The following is a 19,271-nucleotide window of genomic DNA, read 5'->3' as shown; positions in this document are numbered from 1 at the left end:
TGTACATAGTATGTGGTTAGCACTCATCAGATCCAGAAACGCATACGTTGGCCCATCAATTTTATGGCCGCTTTCATGTTGGCAGGACGAGCCTTGAAACCTGGCTGCATCCGCCGGCGGGCCATAAAACTCAGCCAGCTCATTACGAGTTGCCAGCCAAATCAAAATCGAACCCCCTAAACAGTGGCACGTAAAATTGAAACATTTGCAGCACTTCCATAGCTCCGGCCGGAGCTCAAAAGAGGTTTTTTTCGGGCTGTATGGATGTGTGTTCTGGTGGTTTGTGGGGTTTTGGGGTCTCAACGACCACACAGCGAATATTCATTAAAATTCGCCTCCACTTTTCTGCACACTCGACCCACACATACAGCGCCAAAGCACGGAGAGATTTATGCGGAGAAAGCCTTGAATACTGCATGGATTTTGGAGAGGAGATGGCAGCGTGACTACAAATTGAAGATTATGGGTTGGATGGGAGCACAAATAGGCTCATATATTTGGAGAAGAGTTCAATAAATAGAGATTGTTTTTGATGGTTGAGAAATGGTCTTTTTGGAATACGTTTTTGAAGTGAGAAATTCAGAAAACGGTTTATAAACTTTACAAAAAATTGTTTTATTAAAGAAGTTATATTTCCTCAAATTTTAAAATTTCAATTAAGATTTAAAATTAAAGTCAACCCTCTCTTTCACATCTCCAAATGATTGCAAATCTCTTTGCCAGCAGACTCATTACGATTAAGCCCAGTCATCTTCGACCGTCCCGGCCACGTTCATAAATTGCAACTCTCTGAAATTTTGGCTACGACTAAACGGGTTCTTTATTGCTTTCGTTTTCTTGGGCACAATCGGGGAGAAGGGCTTAGGTTTTTTGACCCGGAATAGAATCTCTTGGGTGCACAGAAAAGTAGGCTCAAGCTTAGGTCTAACTACCAGACTAGTCCGTAACAATAGGCTTACAACAGAAGTTAATGCGGATAGATATTGGATGTGCGATTTGATTGTGCGATTTGGCTATGGATATGAAAATGACTCTGATGTAGGAGGATCCGCTGCCGCCGGAGGATGGGGATGGTCGGTGGCAGCAGGCGGGTGCTGGTGAGGACAAGGACGAGGACCGACTAGCGCCTAAGGAAAAGAGTTAAGACCGAAAACGCTGCCACCACCCGTGCTAGTCAATCGATCTTCTGCAGCTGGAAGGACGAAGTGCCCTGGTTGGAGGCCTCCTCGTTCACATCCGCGATGAATTGGTCCCACTTGGCCTGCCACTTCTCCAGGGCATCAAACTGGGCATCTCCGGACAGCGAGCTGTACTGGATCGAGTTGAGAGCCAGCTTCTTGAGCAGCCGGAGATCAGAGTGCTGGGAAGCGATGCCCAAGTAGGCGATGTAGAAGTCATGGGTCAGCGGGGTTGCCTTCCAGAAAGATGGATCATCCGATGAGATCACCACTGGATACCCATCGGCGAAGAAGTGGGCGCACGGATGATTCCGGAAGTCCGTGATCAGCTGCAGCACCTGGTTGGAGATTGGGTTGACCTCGATGGCCACATTCAGTCTCTTGAGCATGTCCAGAACAACGGGATGCTTAACGAGTCCGAAGCCATGACCAATCCTCTTGGTACCCAGCAGGATAGCATCAATCAGATTCTCGTCCACAGAGGAACCGAACCAATTGGTTTCTCCGGCATGGAAGTAGAAGTCAATGTCCTCGGGAATGGACAACAGCTCGTCCACAAAGTCCCTCAAAGGACGTCCTAGTTCCTCCTGACCCACCAAATCGAAACCGGCTACAAAGCTGGGGTATTCCGCCTGGAAGAACTGTGATTAGAAATGGACTTGAAGTCACACATCCATTAGCTTACCTTGATCTGCTTCAACGTATCAATATATCCCAAAACTCCCTCAGAGTTGGTATTACGAAGAGGAGCATAAATCATACGGGAGCCAATGAAGTCGGGATGCTCGTCCTTGAACTTCTCCAGAGTCTCCACATAAATGCGAACCGTGTCTAGAGGAGTATACTGAGTACCCTCAAGGTCGTATAACTAAATTATAAGGGATTACATAAAATGTAAATCATTTAAAAAACATGTTTTAAAAACCTACCGTGGGTAAAGTTGTACGGAATTCCAGATACTGCACTCCATCCTCGTAGAACTCTGTCAGGGCGCTGTAATAATAGTCCCTCCAGACAGGAGCGTACATAACCAGGCCATCGATCAGGCCAAAGATTTCCATGAAAGTCGACCAGGCGGCGTTGTTGTCATCGAACTTCTTGGTCGGATACAGGGTCAGTCTTTCGGCCAGGTACTCGTCCACCTTATCCGTGCCGTATTTCTGTCGAATCTCCGACATTAGGGTCCAATCGCAATTTCCCAATGCGTCAGGCTTTTCTTTGGAGAACCGCAGACTGGTGACCTCGAGGTCGCCGGTTTGCTCGCAACCCCAGAGGTTATCGTATTTGGTCAGCTTAATGATGGCCTCCGTGCTGCACAGAGCCGTATCGTGGGCGTGGAGCACCGCACCCTTTGGCATCTTCTTTAGCAGCTGGAAGAGTCTAGTATCTCTGATGCTGTCCAAGACGTCGAAGATGTGGTGGGCTGGCTTGAAGAGATGCGGCGTAATAAGGCCCTCCTCGTACTCCAGCAACTTGGCCTGCATGATCGTCTCGTTGGCCTTCTGTTCCCGCTCGGTCAGCTCGAGGTCATAGCCCAGGGATCTGGACTCCTCGTAACGGAAGAAGGCGCTCCGCAATGTCTTGTACGTGTCCGGAGTGGGGCGTCCGGGTCCGAGGAGGGCCTCCACATGGGGCGTACTGCCGTAGAGCGTCACCAGCTTCCTATCAACCAAATTTTTTGGTCGAGTGCGTGATTCCGCCGGACTAGGTCCGAAGCAGAGGCAGACGCACAGGCCCAAAGCGAGCCCGGCGATTAGATTACGGCGTATGGCGGTGGGCAGCATGCTGAAGAGTTAAGTTCCGTATTCCGTCCGATCACGACTAGTTTCGCTCTGCGACTGACGTCCACGGCAATTGAGGAGCTCCGATTTCGGCTCTATCTGGAACAATTGAGGTGGTTAGCATTATCTTTGATTTAACACGCGTTCGCCTGGATCTCAACATTTTTTTTTTTGTATATTCTATAAGTATGGGTATATAGTAATTTTTGTGATAATTGCGCGTGCGGGGGAAGCTACTTCAGCTACGGGTTGCCAACCCGTAGCCCACCCCGCCCGGTGAGCTACTAATCGTCGCCAATCGGGCAATCTGGCATCTTGATTTATGGCTTGCCGAAGATTAGATTAGGCCTAAACCCTGACATTCGAGTGCTTGTTACTTTTATTTTTACTTTTTTTTGGCCCACTTTATTAGCCGGAAAGCCGCTTAAGTTCTAAAATGCATATAAAACATTTTTTAGAGCCATAAACGTTTTAAAATTTTAACTCATTTTGTTCGACAGGGGAGAAACCCAAATCATCTATGTATTATGGTATGAACACCTCCTTTCATTTAAAAACCATCCTAAATGACTTTCAAATATTATAAGCTAATAACAATAAACACCTTGAAGGCATCTATAAATTATTTTGCATTGCATACTTCAAATTAAAATTTAATCTCAAAGTTCTTATCAACATTATGAAATTGTATTTCCCACACAAATCGGCAAGTAATAGAAAGGAAAAAAAATTGGATTATTATAAGGAGTTCTTATATTAAAGTTAGAAATATTTTGTAGATTTTATAATAAAAATAAAAACTGATTTAATTTACTGACTTCATTTTTTCCTAATCATATTTCTAATTTGGACATTAAGGACTCTTTCGTTAAAAACAGAAGTGTAGTGTTACTGCTTCGTCGTATTCACAAAGCTCTTGATCCATCGATTCCAGCTGCATTGCCACTTGGCCATGGCCAGCTTCCGCTCCCGATGGCTAAGAGAGCTATAGAGGAACGAGTTCACGGCCAGCTGCTTGAGGACGCGCAGATTGTTAAAGCCGGTCACCACGCCCACAAACGTCACATAGAAATCGTTGGTCAGCGGGGCGGAGTTCCAGAAATACGGATAATCCGAACCGATCACAACCGGAAAGCCAGCCGCAATCAAATAAGCCGCCGGATGCTGTCGGAAATCATTGTAGTACTGCAGATAGTGATTGGAGAGCGGACACAGTTCCACTGCCACTTGGAGAGATTTCAAGGCCTTCATGATCTCCGGATGCAGGGGAACATTCAGGGAGTTGCCCAGCCGTTTGCTGTCCAGTAAGAATGCATCGATGAGATTCGCATCCGGCCGGTAGCTGTCCGGACACATGGATTCCCCCGCATGAAAGTAGAAGTCTATGTCCTTGCCAACATTCAAGAGTTGGGTGGCCCGGCCCAAGAGGGGCAAGTTGCACTCGTCCCCAAAGGTGTTCAGGTCGAAGCCCGCAAAGAAATCGGGAAAATGGGACTATTGGGCAAAAAAATCTGTTACTTCTGGTTAAAGGAAGTGAAAGGATTGAAAGCTACCTTAAGAATACGTGCATTTTCCAGATATTGATTGATACGAGTATCATTAAAGTCCCTGAAAGGGGCATATATCAACTTAATCCCAATAAAGTCCCTGTACGCGCTCTTGAAAACCTTCACGGCACTCACCATGGCACTGGCTGTATCCAAAATGGTATAATTGCTTCCCTCCAGATCATATAACTAAGGTGAAGGTGATTTAACAAATATAAAAAAAAAAATGAATTTATTATTCTATTTTAGACTAAAATTAACCTCAATCCTAATCAATGTTTAAACCATAAAATAATTATTATTTCAGAACCTCTTTTAAGAGACAAACAATTTTAAACCCAAACCAAGCCCAAAACTCACGATTGGCAACGAAGAGCGGAGCTCCACATATTGCACTCCGTCGTCATGAAAATCCTGGAGCATAGTGCCCAGGAAGTTGGGCCACATTGGCTTATAGGTGACCAGGCCATGGATGAGCCTCTGAGCTCGCCGCAAGTGCCTGGACAGATCCGAGGAGCTCGCATATCCCTCTGGCTTGATTAAGAGACATTCGCGTAACTTGGCCTCATAGATGGAGCGATCCTCGTAATGGAAGAAGTTGCTCAGCAGCATCCAAGTGCATTGATACTCGGTCTCCACTGTTGGTTTGACATGTGGATAGGTCTTGGAGAACCGAAAGTCCTCAAAGCCCTGCTCCCTATTGACGCAGACCCACAGATTATCACGGTAGGTGAGCCCAATTAGTACATCGACCTTCATCATTCCTGAATCGTGGATGTGGAGCAACCCGCCCTTGGGCATACTTCGCAACAAACCATACAGATCAGTCTCACTGATGTTATGGTTCTGGAGGAACGGAGGCGGCTGGGAGTGGTAGTTCTTCCACAAACTGTGCACCTCCTCATCCTCCATCTTGACGGCCATCAACCGGCCATTAGCCACCTCCTCCAGAGGACTCATCTCCATTCGGCCGCCGAGCCGCAGACGCGCCTCCTTCGCCTCGAAATATCGCCGCTGGTGCTCCATCCGCTCTGCGGATGTCTTGCCCAACATATCATCCTGACCGAGTGGAGCTGCAAAGAAGAGCACCACCAGCATGATGCAGAGCATTGCGGCAATGAACACATGGACGCAAAATCCGCCGTATTTATTGGCAGCTATTTGCCGACGACGCTCCTCATCGTTCTGCTCCGTCTCCAGGTGGATGACCCGCAAAGCGGTAGGAGCTCCAGATTCGAGCGTTATTGAAGTAGGCAGAGGAGGAGGTGGTTGAGCTGGAACTTGTGGTAGGCTCTCAAAAATTTTGGCCATAATTTTGAAACCGAACGGTAAGAAAATTTTAACCACCGAAACTGTATAAATGGTTGTGTTTTACAACTAAACCTAATCTTAGGATATCAGTTATCTGACTGATATTTCTTGGGTTATACAAATACAAAGTACACAAATTATTACAAAATTTTTGAGAAAATGTTTAAATAAATATAATCATGGATCTTAAATATATGATACCAGGTACGAGAATATTTTTGAAGACCTTTATGTTATGTAAAAACTTAGGAAATGGTAGTGAATTTATTTTTTCATTTCTATTTAGAACCACTAGTGAATCAAACATCTATTTGTTAAATAAACTGAACCCTACTACCAAATTCGTACATTTTTTTTTTATCAATTTCTCACTATTGCGTAAATACAGTTCCATTAAGGCCCTATCGGCTCCCAGCTTTGACAGCTTTGTATTTATGATCCCAAGATAATCGCAGGTTAGCTGAACATCGTGATTTGTTTCCATCCAGATTTCTGTTATTTTGGGCCACTTGAAGTTTGGACTCCCCATCCCCCAAAAACAAATATTAGAACTTCCATAGCATATCATCGCCTTGGCCTTGAACACATGTGTGTTTAGTTTTAAAAATAAAACTCTCTTCTCCACTTCTGAATACTCTTTCGATCTTTGGTTCTTTGTCTTGGAGCCGAAGACCGATTAAATTCTATCGGAGAGAGTTGAGTAATGAGAAACCCCCGCTGCTTGATAGCTCTCTTCCCGAGAGTCGAGTGTTGTCGCCGAGGGGTTGCACTTATTTTGGAAACACCACCAGGGGAGGTAAAACTAAGGGGGAGGTGTGCAGTGGCACAGTGGACATGGGCTTATTATTTTTGGGTAAAAAAACAGGCAGTAGCAGTAAAAAAAACGTATAGTACTTCTAATATTCACAGGAAATAAATAGTATTTGAAATAGAATTTTATGGTATAAAAGTGTTTAATGTTTTTTTCTTATATTATTCAACTCTTACTATTTTTCAAAGTATCTTTTGAAACTGTTTTAAAAGTCATATTCGTTTATCATAAATTTAATTTTCTCAAAAATAGCCACTCTTTCCACTGTGCTGGGTTGCTTGCAACGGGATCTGTGTAATCACTGGATTCAGTTTCAGTGGTGATGTGTGTGTGAGTTTTTGATGGTATTAGTGTCGCCTTTGCAGTGGTTGCACGCACTCGCCAGCTGCGATTGCAGTGGCATTCAACCGCCGAAGGCGACACTGATTCGGACTCAGCCGCAGCCGCCACGGGGGTGCAGCTATCTAGACTTCACACACCCCCTCCACCTACCAACCCACCACATGTGGCACGCGCTTTCCACTGTTTTTTCTCTTTTTTTTTTGTTGGGTCGTCAGTCGAGAGAGCTGACTCAGCGACACCGGATCGGCAGGGATCCAGTGGATTCGGGATGCGTTTCAGGACCAGTCTAACCATTGAGTACACAGAAGGTACTTCCAGGCAACTGGGACTTGGATTCACGGAGCTAAACGATGATTGCCTTCTGCTAATTTGCGAGAATCTATCGCTGGGCGACCAACTGCGATTGCTGCAACTGAAGGAGGCGCGGCTCAGCCACTTGGTGCTCCGGATCTGGTCGAGAAAATACGGCAATCAGTTCGATTGGAGCAAGGAGCGGCAATTAAAGTTTCTCAGTGGTGACGAGCAGAGCCAACTTCTGGATTACATGTCCTGGAGGACAAAGGCCTTGCTCAACCTGCCAAGCAGTTGCCGGAAGTGGCTGAACCGGAAACGGAAACACCCTCTTAGCCACATACAGCGGCTTAGCTTCCGCGAAAGCAATACACGGCTAATACAGTCACTGCCATCCGTCTGCCCCAATTTGGTGGATTTAAATTTGGGGCAAGGCGAGGGTATTAGTGCCACAGATTTGTGCCTGATTTTCGGCGAACTGAAGCACCTCCGAGGATTCGAGCTGCGAAATTGCCCGAAAAATGATGAGGAGTTCAGCCCCAGAGCCAAGTTCGAATGCCTGCAACTGCAGAGCCTGAAATTACCAGCCTGCGTTTGGAGGGCCCATGCTCCGGAGGTATTTCAACTGCCAAAGTTACGCCAATTGACGGCTTTCCTTTGCCACTCGCCGGATTCTGGCAGGGATGATGATGATGGTGATGGTGATGATGACGTTGCCTATGATGACGACAAAGCAAACGCCAGTGGCATTGCGATTTTAGCCATGTGCCTCCGCCATCTTCGGGGCCGGAACTCTCAGATTGTGGGTCTCCGTTTGCAGTGTCAACTGGATGGCAGCCTGCCGTCCACCGGCCAGGACGCGGACCTATTCCGGTTGCAACGCTTCGCCTGGCACTCACAGCTGACGGTGCACTACGATGTCGCGGATGGTAGCATCAAGTGGCTGCCACAGCGGCCGCAGGTGGTGCGCCGCACCCTCCTGCCCTTCCTTGCCACCCAAGCGGAGAGCTTGCGGGAATTGGATTTCACGCGAAACCCGCATGCCACGCCCACATTCCTCATGCAGGCCACCCACTTGCTGCGACCCGCAGGCACATCCGTTTGGCATGACGCCTGTCCGCCCCATCGCCATCTCCCTGCCCATGCCCATCTGACGGATCCGGATGCGGAGGCGGATATAGCTGAGACAAACGATTTGGCTCTGGTGGAGCTGGAATTGCTGCATTTGCCTAATGAACAACGGAACCGGATCCCGGCAAGATGACAGCAATCTGGGATTTGGTCGGTCGAAGGATATTGAATGTGAAAGGATTGCACCGGAACAAATAGCAAATTGAATGAGCCTCTTGGGCTAAGGATATAGCAGAGATTTTATCAAATATTCTATTTATAATTGAATAATTGAAAATGTTATAGATAATTACCAACTAAAATAAACGAATATTTTATTATATTTTAAAAAGGTTACCATGAGTTTCCTTACTTAAATTATTAATTTTTAATAAGCTTAGAATTTCTATTTTCATTTTCCATCAATGTGCCAATCACATTTCCTTTCCAAAAATTATCAAAAAGTAACCTAAACATTTTTCAAACTTTCGATACAATGCTAACTTCATTCTGGAACGGTTAATGCAAGACTAATTTTGCATTTGGCCTTAAAAGCAACTATAAGTCTTGGTAACACCTACCTTCTCGCCACACCACACCTACACTGACACCCACCACAAGCAGATACATCAAGCTACTTAAAAAAAGGAAATAATTCTGAAAAGGTTCTACATAATCAGCCAAACTGTACTGCAACGAAGTTAGCATTTTGTAAGTTAATTTTTAGCATTAACCATTATCCTTTCGAGTACCGAGCAATGACCTTCTTTTATAGAAGCTCTGTTCTGCTCCCCGATGAGTTATTTGCGGCATTGAGACGCTTCCTAGGAAGCCAGCTGAATTCTACAGCGGACTCTACCGCGCCTGATTCCTGCTCCGAGGCACTCCTTACCACCAATCCCGGAAGCAACATCACCAGCGATAATCTCATCCAAGATCCAGGGAATTGCTCATCCTCAATGCGACCAAGTCCTTTCGACACATCTCAAGGAAGGAGGCAGTACGAGGAGGGCAGCAGACAGAATGCTTCATCAACATCGCAGCAAGGGGTAAAATATTAATTAATTCATTTTAATTCAACAAATTAAAGCTTTTACACTTATTTTCTTCCAGAAATCGCCCTGCTGCAAAAATGATGGCCCAGTAAGATTCAATTGTTGTTCAGATATCAAAGTTTTATAATAGATCAATAGATTTTTTCGTATCATATTTTTGCAAGAGTTACCAAATTATTCCAGCAGCTCATCATTATCGTAGCTTGTTTACTTATTTTATCTAAAAACTTTCTTCCTCAGCCATCATGCTGCAATAGAAATGATGACATCGTAAGTACATCCTTCTAATACATTAAAATTCTTCTTAAGTACCACCTGATATTTCATTTTAGAAATGCTGTGAGTCTCGTAATTCCTTAAACGATATAAGAACCCGTACAAATGAACGTTATAGTGTACGATCCCAAAGTGCCCCCCCAACCAAATTTGATTATCATTTTGGAATACACACGGTAGGTAGTAACATAACTTTTAAAAAGTTAAACTAATAAAGTAAATACAAATTTTAGGTCTTACCAAGGAAAGAGACCAAGAGCCGTAATATTGTAAGTCATATTAAAATTAACCATTATTTTTAATACTTTATATGTATATTAAATTTATTTTGTAATGTCAATAGTGCGAGTCTAGCGGCCCACCTCAAAAACCTTGTCCCATGAGCAGTTCTAAAAATGCCACAGGAGCGCAATCTTGGGAGGGGAACACTACAGCTGCCTCTAATTGTATCGCGTGTCCGAATCAACAAATGCAGCAACGCTACCAACAACCGACAACCCAAAATTGGGAACCCAACAACGATACAATTTTGTTTGTAAGTTTTTTAAATAATTGAAATTTTTTAAATTTTGAAAAATACTTATTGAAAATTTTTGAAAGGAACCTGATCTGAACAGCACCATGATTGGGCGGAATGAACGTTGTTCCAGAGAATATGAGCCCCAAGGAATGCCCCAGGCAAGATCAAATTCGAGGCAACCACGACAGCAGGTAAGTTTTTATAGAAATATTTATGATTTCCTGATTAAAATTTATCCTTCATCTATAACCTTCATAGTGCGAAACACCTCAAATGACAAGAAGATGTAACCAGGCAAGTTATTCCACATAAATGCTCAAAAAATATATAATGCTTATTCTTATAACTAAATAATATAATATATGTATATACTTTGTATATGTATTTTTATTTTGAAAATTCTAGCGTGAAAGCACTATAAATGAGACGAGTTACATGATGCCCCCGGAAACCTTAAAGAATCCACGTTCTAGAGGACAATTTGCAGATCGAAGCTATCGGGTAAGATTTAAGTAAAAATTTGTATTCTTAATATTATATTCCAATAAATTAATTTTCTATTTGATTGCAAAAGCAGGACAATTATTATTCTGAAAGGCCATCAAGTCAATGTCCCAGGCCACAAGCTCAGTCCTGCTGTCGCAATAACCAATCCTCTGCTTGTGGAAAGGTATCGTCCAATAACACTTCCACCCAATTGGGAAATTCGTCTACAAGAAACCACAAAACTTACATGGAAATGTCGCAGGCGCTATCGGGAAAAACATGTCTTAGTGTAAGGATTTAGGTCTTAAGTCCCTAATAGACATTCTTTACAATAAACTTTTCTCCAATCAGCAAACTGAAATCGATAGGGCGATACAAACTGCTTCCCAGTCTAAAAGATTTCATGGAAAATCTCGTAAGTCTTTCAACAAAATCTAATAAAACCTCTTCTAAATAAATCTCTAATAGCTGAAGAACGTCTTGCCGAACGAACCCAAGACGATTTCGTCCAGTATTTGGTCAAGGATAGCTTCTGCCCAGGCACCATACAGGAGAGCCTTAATGGACAGGGGAACTTCAACGAGCATGCTTTTGAGATCTCCTTTGCCGGAGAGATTCCCACAAAGCCGTATCCTGTGGATCCCATCAGCATGCTGGAGGCCATAAAGATGCGTATCGACATCGAACGGGAGGAGATTCAAAAGGCCAAGCAAAAGGAGTGGGAACGAAAACACGGCCCCAGGGAGAAGACCAAAGACGGCAAACCCAAGCAAGTGGGTCCTTTGCATCTCAATGATATAGATGACTATTTCGAAACCCGAAATCATTCGGAAGTCAATGACGGCGTGGCGGCGTTTCTAAGAGCCGAGGCTGAGTTTAAAGGAATGAATAAGGGAACGGTAAGAATATATATATCTATATATTTTAAGGATTCATATTCATGATCCTTTCCAGGATTCTGGTTTTCAAGCGGAAGTCAATACCTTGGAGACAAACCTCTTTGATGACAAAATAAAGGTGAATCTCTATAATGCAACCACCCATCCGTCAAACAAGTGATCGAATCAGAAGTGCTCATACCTTTAAGTTGCTGCTTGATCGGAATAATATATTTTTCAGTAATTGTGTAGTGTAATGAAAATAAGACATTGAGTTAGCTTTAGAAAAAAAGGCCTGGCATTCATTCATTATGGCATACCCTTTCGGATTATCGAGCCGTCATTCATAAAACCCAAACCTATAATCTGCCCAGTAATAAAATTCAAACGAAAAGTACCCGTGTAATCTCTGAACTGTATGGGCTGGTCTGAGGTCTGAGGAAATGAAGTCTCCAGTCTTTTGTTAAACTATTCCAAGTGGGATCGCCTCGTACGATTAATGACTCTGACCGATAAGTTTGAAAGTGCAAGGCAATTAATCTGACTAATCATCAAATGACTGTAGAAATTTTTAATCTATATGGATCGTATTCAAGCAAATCTTCGGTGGCGTTGCGTCAGACCCTACCGAAATAATTTTATGACCCCTATTTACGGACTTCTGGCCAAATAAGCGGGTCATAAATTTCGTAGTTTCCATTCAGACATTCTGTATACAAACTCTTAATGTTTTTCACTAAAGACATCAAACAAAAATAAATATTTCTCCAACAAATTTTGAAAATAGAATGATTTCTGGCGGAAATCAATAAACATTTGAACTTAATTTCAAGTTCAAGGATAAATAATTCGTTGGTATTAGAAAGGGGGGATTTTATTATTAATTATTAATTAAATTCTTAAGCTGATAAAAAATGCACAATAAACAAAGAAAACTGGGACAACGAAAGAGCAAAGTCTGCGGGCTATCAAAGCATAATATTACGCATTTCTTAAATATACTATATATGATTTATACTCTTGAGCACATAAATAGTTTTTATTTAAAGAGACACAATAGACAATAACTTAAGAGAGTCCCTCTCAGGTTAAAAAATATAAACTCAAATATAAATAAAATCAGCTGTTGGGTCGCTGGCTCTAACAGAGGGAACTCTCCCTTTCGATATCACTGATTTTTGTTTTTTATTTAAAAACTTATCATTAAATTGGACATTAATTTGAATGCGCAGTTCGTTTGAAGTTGATACTGTTGTTGTTAACAATGGGCTTTAAATGGCCTAAAGTGGCGAATACTCATAAATATTTTTTTACGCTGAATATGCATAAATGAATCAATTATGCGACTTTTACTCTCACGTTGTGTTTTTTTTTCATTTTTTTGCGGCTCATTTTCATGATTTCTGTTTGTATCGAATATCATTAAATGCGATTAATCAATTTGTTTAAAGCTGTACTTAATTAGCATTATTTTCAGACTTTTATTAACTTTACCACAAGAAACACAGACACTGGGCGAACAGACACTTTGAATTTAATTTCTACGGACACTTCTTCGAGGAGGCGATCTGAACGCCCGACGCGCGACCCAAAGACTGATCCAGCAATCCACCCGAAGTCGAACCCGAGAACTCAACCCTCCCTCGATGATCATGATGTTATATAGTCGCCGTCGACTTCGGCGTCGGACTTCCATTTATGACGCACTCGGTAAACAAGCTCTAAATTCTCCTTTATTCAAGCATTATCAGTGTGAAAAGAAAACAGATAAAAGGGCAGCCCAAACCAAATCCTCAAACTATAGATAATGCTGGTCCCCAACAGCTGTCCACTTGACACCCCTCGGACTCACGCTCTCTTTGCAATGCATTGCGGAATCTTATATCAAGAGACCGGCAAGGTATTAGACCGGAGAGAGCGAGAGTCGCTCTGAATGTTTTCCATATGGTTGACATTACCTGGTGACAATTTATGGGCATTAACAATGAAATATTACCAAATATATTCTTGCCCAAATATAGAACTTTTTGATCTGATTTTTTATACTGTCCATGTTTCATAAATTTTCCACACAAAGAAAAATATTTTTTCATACAAATTGCATTTCATATAATTCAAATTCTTTTTCCATACCTTTCTATTCTTTTTGTGCAAGAAATATATCCAAAAATACCTATTTCTAATAACATAATTTTTCACAAATGGTAATGTACTTATTTATTCTGATCATTTGTATTTTATAAACAAATCCGATTGAGGAATGAGTGAAAAGGAAATTAAAAGTTTGGACCACCCACAATGAATTCAAGAACAAACAAATCCCAACATCTGGGGGAAGAATCCACAATTGCATGGAGAAATAAAATTTTAGTGATATTTTGTCAGTGGGGAGAAGTGTGTATTTTCTCCCAAATGTAAACAACAACCTGATTGCAATTTGGAATAAATAAGATCTATTTATTCAAAATTTATCGGGTATAACAAATATTTTCCCAAATTCAATGTTGCATTTCGTTTGTGAATTAAACGAATTTAAAAGAAAATTCCCACCCATTATATTGTTTACAACGCAGGTTTTGTGAATTGCAAAAATGAATGGTCTTACTAGTAAAACGTTGCATATTGCTAAAATTGTAAAATATATATATTTTTAGACCTGGCTATTTTCGAAGCGGAAATAAAATATACAGAAACTAACAATGTACAAGGTACACAGTGGTCCACATAAAGCTTCAGCCAACAAGCCCCAGATATCCTGGGTCGTAAATAAATTCATAAATGCATTCTATGCTAATTTCGAAGAGCTTCCAGGAGAAGCTGATTCAGAATTCTAAGCTAATAGATAGTCCCTAGCTTATGACGAAGTGAATTTATGGTCTAATCTCTGGCTTAATTTTCCCTTTACCCGATTGCCTCTCTCCAGAGAAAGGAAATTGCAATCGGAACCCTCATAGTTGAGTAATGAATGCAAAATTAACAAAACAAATGCATTCATCATTGCTGACTGTGACAAGCCCTCAACTATTTATTCTAAACAAAAAATTTATAAATATTTTCAAGATGATGATGCGAATTTTAGTAAAGTCACCTCTATGATACAAGCATTGTTTTTGGTTCCAAGGTCAACATCATTGTGCTTTCAGTTGGGCATTTGCTTCATTTAACTGCATTTTATCTATATTTATATTTGAGTTTACCAAGAATTTCAAAAACGACACGTGTGCAAGGTGCGTTTGTATTTGAATATTTATGTATATTCACACAACAAAAAAATTAGCAGTCTAGTTATAAATCAATGTCTAAAGATGCACACGGCCCTAATTGGATGATAAACAGAAATTACTTTTAATGAGGAAGAGTTTCTATTTCGACCGCAAAATTACCAGAATCAGAAATAAATTCGTAAACCTAAAAATAACAATTTTTGGTAGTTATAAAAACAAAGTTACAAACTTAAGTTACCTAATTAATCCCTTAATATTCCAATTTACAAACTTTATTTAATTTTTTAATTTTTTGTGGAAACTCAGGAATGTCAAGCCCTGTCAAGCTCACCACTAACCACTATCGCAAATGTTTACGTAACCAATTTAAGGCATTCTGGGGGCACCATGCAAAGCAGATTCAGAGTTCGCTTAGTCGCATAAACAAAAGTGCCCGAAATGCGAAATTGTTTAGCAGTATAATTAGTGCACTCGATAGGGGGCGAAGGTGGGCGTGGCAGCAGGGAAAAGCGATGGAAACTTGGCCAGCCTTGGTACATTAATGATTGGGGAGAATTTCCAGTTTGCAACATTTTGCGGCAGTGGATTGTTTGGGCGGCCTAATGCGGTTATACGGAGAGTGCTTCCTGGCAACGAGATGAGAAACATGAAACACGATTGTATGGTAGCATGGGGTGCAAGAGAAGTTGATTATGCGTTGTTTTGGCACTTAATATGATGAAATATGCAAAGCACCATTAGTCTAGAAGGTGGTGGGCGGGATAGGATGGGAAGAGGGCTTACAACCTACAACAAAGATCTGCATGTTGCCACAGGCAACCACACTATCGACGCCACACCGCCTGCAGCGGTGAATTATGCAACAAGGTGCCCTTATCCGGGTGCAATTCCAAAGCAAACATTTCATTTCCAAGCTAAAAATTTTAAAATGAAAACTTCCTTTTTTCGCACTCTCAATTCCTAGCTTGCATACTTTTGAGCGCAGCTGGAAAATCATTTCACAAAAAAACAAAATTCGCAATGGAATCCATTTGGTTTTTATTTACCAATTCAGGGCAGAAAGCAAAAAGATATATTTGATTGAAAATGTTTCTTTCATATTATGGTTGAATGATATTTTTTGAGCCAATTCCATTTGAATTAGTTTAGACAGAGAGTGGCATGGCAGTGTGAACTATTTTCGCACATAATCAAGTGCAGCAACCAATTTACGACTAGAACAGACACATGTGTTCCCTCTGTGTTTATCTGTTTGGTTTTCATCTCATTCATTCAATGCACTGGCAGGCAGAGGGGCAATTAGCATGCAAAACAAGTCGAAGCAATGAATGCACATCTTACACACAGCCGCACACCCAAAGAACCCAAAACACCCACGCACACGACACCCGTGCTTGGCATTTATGCGAAAATGCATAAATATTACACAAACACAAAAGTAGTCCTGTGGGGTTAAATGTTCACAAACGCAGACAGTGTGTTACATTTATATCATATCTAGGAGGTATTCTTTGAAGCAAAATAATATTTATTATTGCTCTTATGAAAGACTCTATAAATATCAGGAACTATATTAATCAATATTAATCAAATATTAATATCTTATATAATAATATCTATATAATATAGATTACTAATATTAATCAAAACACCAAGGTATGATGTGTTTTTCAAACTAATCACTGAAAATACTCATAAGTACACACTTTATGACTCTTTGTATCTATTTTACATTCTATTCTGATAAATTATTCCATACTTTTTATATTTCTTTATTTTTGTATCTAAGAACAAATTTAATTTCTTTCAAAAAAATCTAAAAAGTCTTCCAAAGATTACTCTCCTAAAGTTATGAGTTGCAGCTTCAAAATATTGGTACCGGGCTATGCATATTTGTGCGGTTCTCCTCATTTAGAAACAATAGCAATAACAACAACGCCCAGTGCTGGGCAATAACAACAGCAGCAACATCAAATAGTGGCAGCTGCAATATACTCGTGGCGCCACCGTCAACCACCCAAAATGCATGCAACATTATGCGGCATGTGCACTAAACAAGTCATGAATTTCAAACAGACGCCAGAGCCTCGTCTTCACCGACACGCTCCTTGCTGCATTCTTTGCATGCGTAATAAATGCAAGGGGGGGGAGGTGCGAGGTGGGCTTACAGAATGCAACCACAAATGTTGGTGGTGGTGGGGCAGTCGGAGCGCCTATGGCCTTTCCCCACTGACTTCTGCACGCCGCGTCGCCAAAGGAGACCGCGAAAATCGCTTGCCGCCTGGTTGGCACTTCCGCTTTTCATTTGCATCATGTATAATACATCCACGCCGATGCAAATGGTTGTGGGCTGTCAGTGTGGCAGGCGGGGTGGATGCAGCTGCACCAAATGCTCCAATAAGTATGCTAAGTATGGCTGGATGGCTGGAGCATCCACCATTCCACTCAGTCGGAGAGCCATAAATATCAGATTGATTTGTCTATAACGGAGGGGATTTTTATTTCAAAAGAAATCACAGGTGTTGAAGCTTAAAGTGGATATTTCTTTCCTTTTTACATCCATATTATCCCTGAAGCTGAAGCTTGTATAGAATTTAATTAAATTATGTTTTTCATTTCAAGGAATTCTCACCTTCCCTCATATTTTACTTTGTCTTTCATCCTTTGTAAGGTCTTTTATTAAATGAATTTCACGCTCAAGTCTCCTTAAACGCGACAAACTACAAAAACTACAATATAATGTGTTCAACCTGGCCAAAGAAACCGCAATACCAAGTGTAAGTGGCAGAGTGGTGGTGCAAGAAATAGTACAAAAAAAAAACTGAGCAACTTCTAATTGCGTACTTGCCCCACCCTTGTGGCAATATCTGAAATAGAATACATGCAAAGCAGGTGGTTTGCCGAGGAAATGGGTGTCAGGATGTTAGTGGGCGCAGCAGAGCGGAAGCGCGCACACATACCATCAAGCATGCATGTATGTATATATATATTGCTTATATAATACACATATAGATGTTTATATAGTTGTGTGGCTGGGAGAGCGGTTACCACTTGAGAGTGAGCTGATGCAGGAACCCAGACAGCGCGTATTTAGTTTAACAGCTTCGTATGCAGCGACATGCGACACTGACACTACAAGTGTTAATGCCAGCCACGCCCACTTGCCACCTACACACACACACACCTCTATTCCCATCCAAGTTAGAGCTGAATCGCGTCGAGCAGTTTTTGCTTTCTGCAAATAAAATGATGTTAAAACATTTGTAAAGCCAAACTAACTAGAATTCCGTTGCCCTCTGAAGGAACTCTTCCCCTAAACTAAAAATACTCATTTACACCCTAAATGTACGCCCTCGTACATTCGTACTTGAAAATCCACTTTCTTGCCGCTGCCATTGCCGCCGCGGCGAAAAAACTTTTTAATCAAATTTTTCAATTTAGTTTCGTACATCGTTAATTAAAAACGGCTCTTGCCCCACGAGTGCTCTATATCGTGCACCACCCCTTTTCGCGTTCAGCCTTAACTTTGTTAGTTTGTTAGTTTGACATATGCAGTCGCTTGTCAGCAGTTAGTTCCTCTTAACTTAATTTGCTTTTTCCGCTTAAATGTTGCGTATACGACACGTTGCCCTGCTGAATCAGTTCAACCAAAAACGAGATGATGTCCTTGATTCGATTCGATGTGATACCCCTCTAATAGCAGTTAATATTTATTTTTAATCACTCAGTAGTGCTAGTAATCTACTTATCAATGTAAGGGCATAGGTCCCCCATTTTAAAAAAGGATTTAAACATTTATTTTCAAATCATGCTGTACTGCTATAATGAATACTTATTACATAATACCTAACAACCAATTAGACAGCTTAAAAAATTATACATTTTAATTGAAGTTTCCTTTTACAAATAAATATTACGCATACGCCGCGTTGCCCAATTAATAACATAAAGCTTACAAGATACAAGACCCATTTAATACCATTTTAAAATAATTATAATCCTTTGAAATCCTTAGATTCTAATGATACAATAAAAAGGCATAACAATTTTTAAATTTATTAAAACACGTGCATCGATTCATGGCTTCGATAATAATCCATTATGCAAAGAAGTATCTTCAATTAGTTAAGCACCTTAGCATGGTGTGATTTATGCCCATATAATCGCCAGGATTAATTAAGCATAAATGAGCTTCGCAAATTCATTTCCACACCGAGCCAACAGAGGCAAAAAATTAAACCGAGATGGGAATAATGCCTGCAACATATGCCCAACGCATTGGACTGTGAATGAAAGTAATTTGATGCTAATTAAGAGCACATAGGAAACACCTACTACTAACCGGAAGTCCCTGGGGGATTTGGGTCTATCCGTACAGAGTGTAGAGTACCCGTATGTTTGTGCATTTTTCGCTAATGACACTTAATTGTGCAACACTTGAACGCGCCGAATAGTTATTTG

At 41.3% G+C, this 19,271-nt stretch overlaps 4 protein-coding genes across 5 annotated transcripts; 2 read left to right on the top strand and 2 right to left on the bottom strand.

Annotated features, from left to right (window-relative positions):
• Positions 1-795: 795 nt before the first annotated feature.
• Adgf-A (Adenosine deaminase-related growth factor A) lies at positions 796-13,217 on the bottom strand. Of its 2 annotated transcripts, none has more exons than XM_017245988.2 (4): positions 13,081-13,217; positions 2,108-3,058; positions 1,864-2,046; positions 796-1,810 (listed from the first exon to the last, which is right to left on the bottom strand). In XM_017245988.2, exons 2-4 carry the CDS (start codon positions 2,960-2,962, stop codon positions 1,175-1,177), a joined length of 1,674 nt encoding a protein of 557 aa, XP_017101477.2. In that variant the 5' UTR covers positions 2,963-3,058; positions 13,081-13,217; the 3' UTR covers positions 796-1,174. The 2 variants fall into 2 exon arrangements, with proteins under 2 accessions (XP_017101477.2, XP_070136234.1); XM_070280133.1 differs by having other exon boundaries at positions 2,108-3,054.
• Positions 3,695-5,924, bottom strand: Adgf-A2 (Adenosine deaminase-related growth factor A2). The gene is made up of 3 exons (XM_017245987.3): positions 4,867-5,924; positions 4,513-4,695; positions 3,695-4,453 (listed from the first exon to the last, which is right to left on the bottom strand). The coding sequence occupies exons 1-3, from the start codon at positions 5,815-5,817 to the stop codon at positions 3,848-3,850; spliced, it is 1,740 nt and encodes a 579-aa protein (XP_017101476.2). The 5' UTR covers positions 5,818-5,924; the 3' UTR covers positions 3,695-3,847.
• Positions 6,822-8,663, top strand: LOC108128403 (uncharacterized). The gene has a single exon (XM_017245991.3). The coding sequence runs from the start codon at positions 7,239-7,241 to the stop codon at positions 8,523-8,525; it is 1,287 nt and encodes a 428-aa protein (XP_017101480.2). The 5' UTR covers positions 6,822-7,238; the 3' UTR covers positions 8,526-8,663.
• On the top strand, positions 9,130-11,962 carry LOC108128402 (uncharacterized). Its single transcript, XM_043210753.2, has 13 exons — positions 9,130-9,420; positions 9,485-9,514; positions 9,667-9,696; positions 9,759-9,878; positions 9,936-9,971; positions 10,046-10,237; positions 10,303-10,413; positions 10,481-10,516; positions 10,628-10,723; positions 10,797-10,997; positions 11,060-11,123; positions 11,177-11,607; positions 11,663-11,962. Exons 1-13 carry the CDS (start codon positions 9,130-9,132, stop codon positions 11,765-11,767), a joined length of 1,743 nt encoding a protein of 580 aa, XP_043066688.2. The 3' UTR covers positions 11,768-11,962.
• Positions 13,218-19,271: the final 6,054 nt, after the last annotated feature.

This window comes from Drosophila bipectinata, chromosome 3L (assembly GCF_030179905.1).
Source record: "Drosophila bipectinata strain 14024-0381.07 chromosome 3L, DbipHiC1v2, whole genome shotgun sequence".
In the NCBI taxonomy this organism is placed as follows: domain Eukaryota; kingdom Metazoa; phylum Arthropoda; class Insecta; order Diptera; family Drosophilidae; genus Drosophila; species Drosophila bipectinata.
Note: the sequence above shows the minus strand (reverse complement) of the source record. Positions and strands in the feature narration are given on the sequence as shown.

What these genes read in the sequence shown, in the direction of transcription:
- Adgf-A (XM_017245988.2), bottom strand. Translation starts at nt 2,962, where the DNA reads ATGCTGCCCACCGCCATACGCCGTAATCTAATCGCCGGGCTCGCTTTG. An exon ending in TCCGTACAACTTTACCCACG is followed by an intron (nt 2,047 to 2,107) that starts GTAGGTTTTTAA and finishes CTTATAATTTAG; the next exon opens with TTATACGACCTTGAGGGTAC. An exon ending in ATACGTTGAAGCAGATCAAG is followed by an intron (nt 1,811 to 1,863) that starts GTAAGCTAATGG and finishes CAGTTCTTCCAG; the next exon opens with GCGGAATACCCCAGCTTTGT.
- Adgf-A2 (XM_017245987.3), bottom strand. Translation starts at nt 5,817, where the DNA reads ATGGCCAAAATTTTTGAGAGCCTACCACAAGTTCCAGCTCAACCACCT. An exon ending in TCCGCTCTTCGTTGCCAATC is followed by an intron (nt 4,696 to 4,866) that starts GTGAGTTTTGGG and finishes CCTTCACCTTAG; the next exon opens with TTATATGATCTGGAGGGAAG. An exon ending in AAAATGCACGTATTCTTAAG is followed by an intron (nt 4,454 to 4,512) that starts GTAGCTTTCAAT and finishes TTTGCCCAATAG; the next exon opens with TCCCATTTTCCCGATTTCTT.
- LOC108128403 (XM_017245991.3), top strand. Translation starts at nt 7,239, where the DNA reads ATGCGTTTCAGGACCAGTCTAACCATTGAGTACACAGAAGGTACTTCC.
- LOC108128402 (XM_043210753.2), top strand. Translation starts at nt 9,130, where the DNA reads ATGACCTTCTTTTATAGAAGCTCTGTTCTGCTCCCCGATGAGTTATTT. An exon ending in TTGCAGATCGAAGCTATCGG is followed by an intron (nt 10,724 to 10,796) that starts GTAAGATTTAAG and finishes TGATTGCAAAAG; the next exon opens with CAGGACAATTATTATTCTGA. An exon ending in AAGGAATGAATAAGGGAACG is followed by an intron (nt 11,608 to 11,662) that starts GTAAGAATATAT and finishes GATCCTTTCCAG; the next exon opens with GATTCTGGTTTTCAAGCGGA.